The 11,523-nt window shown below is 45.0% G+C and overlaps 1 protein-coding gene across 1 annotated transcript; it reads left to right on the plus strand.

Annotated features, from left to right (window-relative positions):
- The first annotated feature begins 5,479 nt into the window (after positions 1-5,479).
- On the plus strand, positions 5,480-7,260 carry hoxa2b (homeobox A2b). Its single transcript, XM_076148540.1, is given in 5 exon segments — positions 5,480-5,823; positions 5,825-5,993; positions 6,481-6,540; positions 6,543-6,643; positions 6,645-7,260. Coding segments are annotated over 5 exon segments (1,026 nt in total). The 5' UTR covers positions 5,480-5,616; the 3' UTR covers positions 7,134-7,260.
- The last annotated feature ends 4,263 nt before the right edge of the window (positions 7,261-11,523 follow it).

The raw sequence follows: 11,523 nt of genomic DNA on the forward strand, positions 1-11,523 counted from the left end.
CTTTGAGTCTAGCTGCAGGAAAACAGAGAGTTGCCTGGATTCTGTTTGTGGTGCCCTCCTGTGACCCCTATACATCAAACCTCATGACACCAGCAGACACAAGAGGACACAACTCAGCTCAGGGTGCAAGTCCTGAGTGCTTTAACTCACTGGCTCACCATTAGTCTGGCTTCCAAAGTGGATCGGATGAGACTGATTCTGGTAAGATTATAGTGTAATACTTCCGTATATGCTTTCTTGAAAGTGAGACACCTCCAGTTAAGGCAGCAAACTTGGCATTCAGTCTAACTATTGAAGTACCTAATATATAGATATAATGATATATATATATAGATATATAAGGACAGACCCGCCCTTTATTTGTGTGTGAAAGGAATGAATGCACATAATATAACAAAACGTATTATGTCATCACAAAATAAAAATAAAATATCACCAAAAAGAGTCACAGTAGTGTGCGTGCGTGTGTGTGAGTCAGATGCAGTCACTGAGGCTCCGGTTCATTATTACAGGTGGATAATAGGTGGCTCATAACGGGGCTGAAGTAGCTGTCAAATGTTCCAATGAATCAAAAGGGCGCAATAAATAAATGTAATTTGAATATCCCGCCACAAAACACACACACACACACACAACCACACACACACACACACAGAGAAAGGAGCTCAGCAAAAATATTCAGTGCTAGGGTTGAATATTAACCATATTAATGAATAAATGTCCTTTGTTTCAGCTGATCAGAAGTAATATAAACATAATTTAACCGTCATTTAACAAATGAGAAATCCACACACCCCTCCTTTACCCTGCAAGCCTTTTTGTACCTCTGTATAATCGCACTGGAAGTTTCTATTGCACACCCAGCCATTCGTGGAGAGGGAATCTCTCATGGATTTGCCTCTCCCGATGTTTCTTCCTTTTTTCCTTATCCATTAAGGCAGTGGTTCCCAAACTTTTCTTTTGTGCCACCCTTATATAGATCGGAAATTTTTTGCGCCCTTTGAGACATTGAATGTGATATTGGGCGATAGAAATTACATTGACTTGACTTGACACACACACGTACACACATACACACATACACACACACACACACACACACACACACACTATCACACACACCATTGTCCTTGGTGACTTCCAGTTTCTGAGAAGTGGCTGACAAGGGTGGCGTTGAACAGCAGTAACTGCGTTAATCTTCTATTTCACCGTTAATCGATCAGCGTTAATCTTCTATTTCGCCCACCCACTCATAAGTATGGCCATTCCTTCCTCTCCCTCCTGCTCTAAATCTTGCTCTTGCTGCTCTAAGCCTTCTGAGTTAGACAGACGGATCCGTCTGCCAGAGGAGAAACAGAGTAACCTGAATAGTCAATTGCTAGCCGCAGCGGGTCCTGCTAAGTTAGCCGGCAACGTAGGTAAGAACGCAGCTGCTAGGAAGAGCTCAGGTAGCCCGTCCCCATCCACCGGGCGCTTGCTACGGTCATGGCACTTGCTAGCCCTCCGCTCCGCCGTGTCTCAACCCCCCCCCAGCCGGTGACCAAGCGGCTCTCCTGAAGCTAGACATTGGGGATTCAATCAGCCGCAGCATTAAACTAGCTAGGCCGGCCAAGGTTTACTGCTTACTGGGAGCCAGAGCTCCTGACATTAGAAGCGACCCTTAGAGTGCTGGTAGACACTAGGGCTAGGGCTAGGGCTAATGTTGTTAATACACACTCGCACACACATAGCTCCCAGAGCGTAACAAACTTTGATAATGTAGTAATAGTAGGCACTCGTCTGCTGTGGTTGGAGACTCTCTCAATAGTTTAACTCACTCCATTGAGACTGTGCCTTCTCGCTCTAATATTTTGCATATAAGGTTTCCTACTAACAGACCACAAAAAATTGACTGTTTATTGTCAGTACGGCACACTCGTTACAGAGGTGCTCGCTACTCTGACACTTACAACCTGATAAATATATGTGCACAGGATTTGCTGTGCCCCCCTGTGAAAGTGACTGGCATTAATATGGGCCTGATTAACATCAGATCCCTAGCCAGCAACTCACTCTTAGGTAATGATCTGATCCAAGAGCATACCCTTGACTACCGCCATCCCGGCCCTTATACTAAGTTCTTAGATGAATTCTCCGCTTTTATTACAGACATGGCAACTCATGTCGACAATATCATAGTTCTGGGAGATTTTAATATCCACTTCGAAAATAGAAACAATTCGTTTTGTAAAGCTTTTACCACCCTCATCGACTCAGTGGGATTCTCCCAATACGACCAAGAGCCAACCCACAGAGGTGGCCACACGCTCAATCCAGTTCTGGCACATGGGTTAGGCGTGACCAGTGTAAAAATATTTCCGATTCTGCCCACACTATCGGACCATTCTCTTATCATCTTCCGTGTCGAGGCACTAACCTGTGACAAAGGCAAGCCGAATGCCTTCTTTAGCCGCACTATAGGTCCTAGTGTCATTAACCAGCTGACTGTAGAACTACCGCAAGCCCTAGAGGTATTAAAACCTAATAAGGCCTCTTTAGATACTCTAACAGACAACATGAACGTCCTCCTAGCCTACCATAAACCCAGTTGGCTTACATAACTATAGACCTATCTCAAATCTCCCTTTTCTCTCTAAAATTCTTGAGCGTCTGGTAGCAAACCAGCTTACCGACTACCTTGACGCAAATAACTTACTGGAGCCGCACCAATCTGGCTTTAGACCACTACATAGCACAGAAACTGCGTTAACAAAGGTCTCAAAAGACCTACTTCTCACTGCTGACTCTGGCGCCTCTTTGGTACTAATTCTCCTAGATCTAAGTGCAGCCTTCAACACTGTCGATCATAAAATCCTACTTGATCGTCTTGAGACCCACATTAGAATTTGTGGGTTCAGATTCTACTTAACAGATAGATCTCATTTTGTTTCATTAAACAATATCAACTCATCCTACCACCCTGTAAAATGTGGTGTTCCACAGGGTTCTGTACTCGGCCCATTATTGTTCTATATCTATATGCTTACTCTCAGGAACATAATTCGCCAGTTTGGTATAGATTTTCACTCCTATGCGGATGACACCCAACTGTATGTCTCCATAAATCCTAATGATCACTCTGGGATCTCCAATTTGGAGTCCTGTCTTCTAGCTGTTAAAGGCTGGATGACAAACAACGTTTTACTTCTTAACGTTGATAAGACAGAAATGCTGATCCTGGGACCAAAGAAACAGAAGAGGAAACTTCAGAATTTATTTGTTAAATTTGACAATGGTCCAATCTGTCACTCCGCAATGGCTTAAACCTAGGTGTAACATTTGACGAGGATCTAACTCTCAGCAGCCATATTTACAATGTTACAGGGGTTGCTTACTTCCATATCCGTAATATAGCCAGAATCAGACTATTTCTTAGCAAAGCGGATGCTGAAACCCTAATTCACGCCTCCAGTCTGGATTACTGTAATGTCCTCTTCTCAGGTTTGAACTCTCTGCCCTTAAGAAACTGCAGCTTGTTCAAAACACTGCAGCAAGACTACCAACGAGAACCAGGAGATTTGACCATATTACACTGGTTCTACCGTCGCTACACTAGCTTCCCGTCAGTGCCAGGGCTGACGTTAAGGTATTACTTCTTACTTATAAAATACTGCATAACTTAACCCCTGTGTATCTGTCTTACCTTATTTCCAGGTACGCTTCCTCCCAAACTTTGAGATCCCAGCAGGCAGGCCTGCTTGTTATTCCGAAGGTCAAGACAAAAACCTTTGGTAGCAGAGCATTTATGTATCGCGCTCCTTTGCTCTGGAACGCACTTCCTGCACCCTTGAGTGTGGGGTCCACGGGTCAGCTGTATTTCAGCTCCATGGCGGTTTCAGTGACAGACAGCCACATCTCCAGGCTTAAACCTAGGTGTAACATTTGACGAGGATCTAACTCTCAGCAGCCATATTTACAATGTTACAGGGGTTGCTTACTTCCATATCCGTAATATAGCCAGAATCAGACTATTTCTTAGCAAAGCGGATGCTGAAACCCTAATTCACGCCTCCAGTCTGGATTACTGTAATGTCCTCTTCTCAGGTTTGAACTCTCTGCCCTTAAGAAATTGCAGCTTGTTCAAAACACTGCAGCAAGACTACCAACGAGAACCAGGAGATTTGACCATATTACACTGGTTCTACCGTCGCTACACTGGCTTCCCGTCAGTGCCAGGGCTGACGTTAAGGTATTACTTCTTACTTATAAAATACTGCATAACTTAACCCCTGTGTATCTGTCTTACCTTATTTCCAGGTACGCTTCCTCCCAAACTTTGAGATCCCAGCAGGCAGGCCTGGGAATACATGAATTTCAAATAGTTGAAAGAAAATAAACAGGGAATTTAGCCACACACAGAATCACAAACATTGACAAGAGATTCAATGAACTTCAAGGTATTTAATGGAATTCAGGTGCAAATTCCAGCTGTAAATCACGACAGAACCTTTTGAAATGACAGGGAGCAGTTAAATCTTCTAAATGAACTCTTAGGCAGCGAGCTGTCAGAGTTTTGGGCAGAGTAAGACTGATAACGCAAAGGGTTCTTTGTTTAGAGACTGTGCGGGGCAATAAACAGGCATCATCCACCCTACCTTTCCTCACGCCGCAGCGCGCACACACACACTCTCTCTCCCTCTCTCTCCCTGGTGTACATTACAGCTAATAACACCTGAATGTATGGATCACGGCTGAGTGTAAATGGAATTGGACGTAAGAGAGGTAGTCGGGAATAAACAAAACCATGATGGCGACACACAACCTCATACATGGTCTTTGGTGTCGAGCAGATTTGTGCTTTGACAACAAAGTGAGCCGGTGTGGATCATTTCTTGGTTTAGCACATTTATCACTGCACATGAACAACGTTTGGATGGATTATTAACTCTCACTCTTTGTGTGTGTTCTATCTAACTGTCCCTCGTTCACTCCGTTTCTCTCATGCTTTATCTGTCCTCTATTGTTCACACACATATACGTAAATCGCTCTCTCTCTGTGTCTCTCTGGGGGAGGGGGAAGGGTAGACAAACACAAACACACAGTGTTGGATGTCTAGTTCCGCTTTTCTCTCTCCGGCTCTGGTGAAGTCTGAAGATTAACGCGTTGGCGCTGATAACTGTGGGCGTCGCTGTATTATGAGACGCAAATGTGACGCTGCTGAAATGATTTAAAGGCCGTCATGGGAAAAAGCACACACACGCGCATGTAAGCTACAGCTCCACTGCAGTGCTCATACGAGCAGCGCGTTCTGGGTCGGGTGGCGTGGCCGGGGGCAAAAAAGCCGCCCGGAGCCCTGAAACGAGGCGATACCCCACAGGCTCCCCCGGTCAATCACAGAGGACAGTGGCTTCTTCTGAAGAAACCCCATATTGTCATTGGACAGATGCAATCACGTGACAAGGAGCCCGTCTGATTGCAACCATGTCCTCCTCAAAGCTGTAGAACATGGCACAGAGTCTCCATGAGACTATGTCAACTTAACAACTTTAAAAATACCACGATCAATAATTATATTTGTTTCACCCACAGAGGCTTACCGCTAATAAGCAGCGAGGTGTCGACACACGGAGGAGGAAATGAATTACGAATTTGGGCAAGAAAGGGGTGTTATCAACAGCCAGCCTTCGCTCGTTGAGTGCGGCACTCAACGAGTGTGCCTGACATCTCTCCCTAACCCTGTCGGTGATGCGTTTCAGAGGTCATCAATCAAGAGCTCGGCGCTTTCACCATCGACACTGATTCCTCCTCCTCATTCTTTCCCGCAAACCGTAGCCGGCCTGTCCGCTGGCGACCGCTGGCGGTCACCGGCGCCACGGCCGCGCGGTGCAGACTGCCTCGCTGTCCACGGAACACTCGTGGATGAAGGAGAAGAAGAGCATCAAGAGAAGCCAAACGGCTGCTGCTGCTGCTGCGACCACGACTGACTCCTCACCCGCCTACTTCTCCCCCCAAGGCAAGACACGATGATTAATAACCTCCATGTAAAGGCTACTCATTGTCTGAGGATTCCCCCGCGTTACAGAGCCGCGTCCCGGGCCTGATGCAGGGTACCCTGCAACCAGTGTGTGATTTTGATCTAAGCATGCTTAATCTCATCAAGTAGCGCGCTGACTTGTGATGCAGTGTAAGAGTGTTAATGTTTGACAGTAATGGAGGGTGATATATTATTCTTACACGAGCCAGCAGCTGGCATGTTCATTAATCTTCACCCCGCGTCCCGTGCTGTCCACGCAGGCCCATCATATTCTGCCTTGGGCCCATAAATCTTCTCCTTCCTGGTGCTTGTCCACCACAAATTTCACCCCAAGCAGCCCGGTTCCCCCACCACACACACACACACACACACACACACACACACACACACACACACACACACACACTATTAATCAATGGTTTCTGTTTGACGGAAAAAATCTGTCCTTTTGATTTATTTTGTTTAGACTCACCGGAGACTCCCGACAGCGGCGGCGGAGGCTCATCCCGGAGGACCGCGTACACCAACACGAGCTGGAGAAGGAGTTTCATTTTGACAAGTACCTGTGCCAGACGAGGCGGGTGGAGATCGCGGCTCTGCTGGACCTGACGGAGAAGCAGGTGAAAGTGTTGTTTCCAGAACAGGAGGATGAAGCACAAGAGGCAAACGCACAGCAAGGAGAACTAGGACAGCGAGGGAGAGTACGATGGCGGGCCGGAGGACGAGTACGAGCCGGCGGCGGCAGCGGAAGGTAGCTTGTCCGTGGCGCAGCTTGGGAGAGAACGGGAGAGGGAACGGTACTTCCTGCAGAATACTTTGATTTCACACCAGTGCCAAAATGGATACAATGGAGAGAACCAAAGCAGCAATGACAAACATGTGAAGAATCTGACTCACCCGACAGCGCCCAGTGTTCGGCCCATGCGCGTGTCCACAATAGGCCCGGACAATGCGGACCTGGACCCCGCGTCTTTGCATGAGTTCCAGGGCTTCTCGTCCTCTCCTTTCTCCCCGCCCCTGTCACACTCCGCTCACAGCCCTCTGCCTCTGTCGGGAGACACGTTTGACCTTTTCTCGGAGACTCTCGACCTGCAGAACCTGAGCTACAGAAGTATTTAGGCACGTTTTGTTTTCTATTATTCCAGTTCGGTCTGTGTTGTCAGTGTTAGGTGGAAATGATTAATACACCCCCATAATTAAGGTAAGTTTATCAAAACCTAATAGTTCATGTTTTCGATGCTGCTGCAAAGGGACCTTACAGTTTATTTTTTACATGGATTTCGAATGTAAGCAGAATATTTTCTTGAATAAAATGTTTGATTGATTGGAATCAGCTGCGCTATTCTGTTTTATTTCACTATAATTAGGCCTGGAGATATGAGTTTTAGGCTTGTATTTAAACAGAAATAGAATAACGGAGAATAAATGGATTGTGGACGAATCTAAATTAGGTTGTATTTAAAAAAAAAATAGAATAACGGAGAATAAATGGATTGTGGACGAATCTAAATTGTTTCTCTTAATATTCTCAGTTTTCAATTTAATAGCCTGGATTTTTTGGGGGGATTTCTGTTTAATAGCTTGGATCTTTTTTCTCATATCAAACCGTTAGCGTTTTTCCTCATTTAAATACAAAGGAATTACAAATAATGTTCAATATAATACGCTAACCAGTTTCGAGTATTTGTTTAAAGAAACTTTTTATTGTGTTACAGTGCTGCTAAATGCATTGCGGCTGCAGAAATAGGAGATAAATCATCTGGGTGCATGTTTAAATAAAGCTCCCTCCAGTTTGCGCTGTTCGCTGGGCCAAGAGGTGCGACTCTGTTGGCTCTCTACAAGTACATTTTATTGTCAGTAAAACTCACAGAACCGTGGGTGCTTGTTTATAGCCTGAGCCACACTTTAATACAAACTCTTAGAATTAAGAACAGCGCTCTTGCCAACATTTAGCTCTGGGTCAGATGAAATAATCTCACGTATGTTTTTTTTTTTACACTGATGAGTAAAATGTATTGTGCAGTGAGCTTGTGTCTTTGTCCTGGACTCTGTGTGGAGACAAAGGTCACAGTCTGCACTCTGCACTCATAATGACAACAACTAAGAATCCCACAGATTGATACAAAAGGCAGCTGACAGTTCCAGACTCATTTGTATAAAACAGATTAATGGCAGGATGCTCTGAGCTCCTGTGCCTGGAAAACAGTGGAGGTGATCTGAGGTACTGTGCTGCCTCTCCAGCATATGGGAGGCTGTGCTGGCTAATTGGGCGCAGTATGAAAACCCTGAATGATTGTAGAAAGCAGGCAGACAGCAGTTTTAGTTTGGTGAGCTGCCATTAAAGTCATAATCAGTTATGTTAAATCCAGAGAATAATCCCCATTTTAATCCCCATATTCAACCGGAAGGAAATGCACTCACGATTTCTTGTGAACGGAAGTTCTTTTACCTACCTATGTTGAATGCACTTATTGGAAGTCGCTTTGGATAAAAGCGTCTGCTAAATGACTAATGTAATGTAATGTAATGTAACTCTGGCCCATTTATTTGTTTACATGCCCTGGTTTTTTCTCTAGTTATCTCTCTATCTTTCCCCTCTTTTATATCTCTCATTTGATTATTAGGTGTGTGTATTGCACCTTGAACACATTAAATTGATTATAGATCTGTCAGATGACAGGAGAGTAGATCAACCTTTATGGGAAACTAGATACAGCATTGTGCCAGTAGATACCTCCCTCTCTCCCTCGCTCCCTCTCTGTCTCAACCCCTCTCTCTCTTCGTACACACACACACACACACACACACACACACACACACACACACACACACACACACACACACACACAGGCACGCAAAGGTCAAATGTCAAGCTGGCTCTCCTCTTCTCACCATACAGGGAGGAACTACTGCTAGGTCAGGAGGGGGTCAGGTTTTGAATGACCACAGTGGCTCCTAAAGATTTCATTGGTGACTGGCTTTGGAGCTGAACAGGATGTGACATCACAGCGTGTGTATTGTCGTGTTCTGGATCTTCATCAGGCCGGCAAGAAGGACTTCAAGTTGAGAGAGGTCACACTTGTTTGATTAGCATTTGAGGTTAAAGCTGTGGTACAGAATGTTGACTGACTCAGCTGAGATCTCATGGTCTCAGCCGAGGTCTCATGTGCTTCAGTAGGGAGGCAGTGGCTCAGTGGGTAGAGCTTCTGCTTGGGAACCGGAGGGTTGCTGGTTCAAGCCCCTGCCGAGGCGCCCCTGGGCAAGGCGCCGAACCCTCAATTGCTCCCCCCTCTGCGAAGGGTGGTAATGTAATGTAAGTCACTTTGGATAAAAGCGTCTGCCAAATGCTCGTAATGTAATGTAATGTGGTGTACAGACTGCAACGAGTTAGCTATCTACACGTCCACACATGAGCCCTGAACTCAGGATTTTCATACCATATATACTGCTCACTGTGAGTGTGTCTCCTCCTTTGAGTTGGTTTCTGGTTGGTGCACAGGCGAGTCCTTTTTCGCATCCTGTGCATTGCAGATGATATGGAAGTGGCATCTTCCCCATATTGATTATTCAATCACCAACTCTCCCAGTAAAACTGGTCCAATGATCACATTGTGCAATATCCCTGTGTGCAACATGTAATGCATCCAGTCCTTTGATTTACTCGTTGACCCTGAAAACCTTTGTACTTGCTACAGCTGTACTCTAGACAGACTTTGTACTTTGCCAGGCTCCTATCCCACCACAATGCTCTTTATCGCTTTGCACCTACCACTCTGCCACTGCAACAGGTGAACTTTGAACCTCCCCGCTGTGTGACAGACGAAGAATCTGATCATGTCAGTTATATAGTACATTACCCCAGTTGGAGCCCCTCACTGAACTCTGCTCTCAGCCCTCCCTCTCTGTGAACATAGGATCAAAGTAAATTTAGCATCATAGTTTACACATAGACAATTCTTACTGACAAGCACAGTTAAATGGAAATGAATATGATCACACTCATCAGTATGCATAAATTTTATCCAGTAAAGTATTACTCAATTCTTCATTGAGAGATGTGTTTTGATGCTCCGGTGTGACATAAGAAGTCAACAAGGGATCTCTCTCTCTCTCTCTCTCTCTCTCTGCTGGTCTGCACCGCCAACACACATCTACCACCTGCAGCTCCAGGCTGAAGCTGCTCACAGCCCCACAGCTCCACTGAGACGTCTGTCTCTTCTCCAATGGGCCTCTGCAGTTCAAAGGCCCAGTCTTTTAGCCTGGATTGGATGATACTGCTTGTCAAAAGATGACTAATGAATGACGGACATATTTGTTAACAATTTGACAACAGGATCCTTCACTTATGTTCAAAATAACGATATTAACATATTTAAAGGGGCTGTAACTGACAGTAAGCAGATGTTGATTCAGTTTTTTGCTCACAATATTTGAACAGAATCACTTTATTGTCATTATCATAGGTATTATGGAAGTTTTAATGTGCGAGCACAAATCCATGATCTGGATATTAAAAAATGAACCAGGAAAATGTATTTAAGATTTAAGATACTTTATTACTCGTCATTTTGCATGCACTTCAAGGCAAATCAAATGCAATTGAAATTTATCTTACACCCCCTCATATCACACACACACACAAACACATGCATTACAGAGGGGGTGCAGGACAGTCATTATACGGCACCCATGGAGCAGTTGGGGGTTCGGTGCCTTGCTCACGCGCACCTCGGCAGTGCTCTGGAGGCAAACTGGCAACTCACCAGCTACCAGTCTGCTTACTTGGTCCATACGGGACTCGAACCTAAGGCGCCTTAGAAATGCATGGAAAATCACCAAAGACCTCAGCCACCCCTCACATGGACTGTTAACCCTTCTGCCATCTGGTAGACGCTACTGGAGCATCCGGGCTCGGACTACAAAAACAGCTTCTACCCCCAGGCCATCAGGCTCCTGAACCAATGACTTTTCCCCCTGCACTCTGTTCCATCGGCACTCATGCCACTTTAGATTTATTTATAGATTTATTAATTAGTAATATTCTGTTTTTTATATATATTCTTATTCTGTTGTGTATAGACTGGTCTGCACTTTATTCCATTTTCTCTTATACTTAGTACTTTTCCCAATGTTTTTATTGCACATTCAATTCAATTTCAATATGCTGCTGTTATTGTCACGTCATAAAGAATTTCAATGCTCAGTTTGATCTGTGTTTTACCGTGCAGATGGCAAATAAACTTGAAACTTGAAACTTGAACGGGCGACCCTCCGGTTCCCAAGATGAATCCCTATGGACTGAGCTACTGCCGCCCCGTTATACGCCCCGCCCCGTATACATTATTAGACCAAAGTAATGTTTTTAATAATTAGTCATAATTGTATTCATCTTCACTGGGTGCAAATGACTTCCATTGTTACCCTCACGTCCGCCCCTGTCAGCCTGTAATGTCACTAACATTACCTGCAATCAAAAACTTGATTAGCCTGTTGTGGCACGAAAGCATTC

This window comes from Genypterus blacodes, unplaced genomic scaffold (assembly GCF_046128005.1).
Source record: "Genypterus blacodes isolate CSIRO-AG114 ecotype Tasmania unplaced genomic scaffold, CSIRO-AGI_Gbla_v1 ptg000040l_1, whole genome shotgun sequence".
NCBI classification, from domain to species: domain Eukaryota; kingdom Metazoa; phylum Chordata; class Actinopteri; order Ophidiiformes; family Ophidiidae; genus Genypterus; species Genypterus blacodes.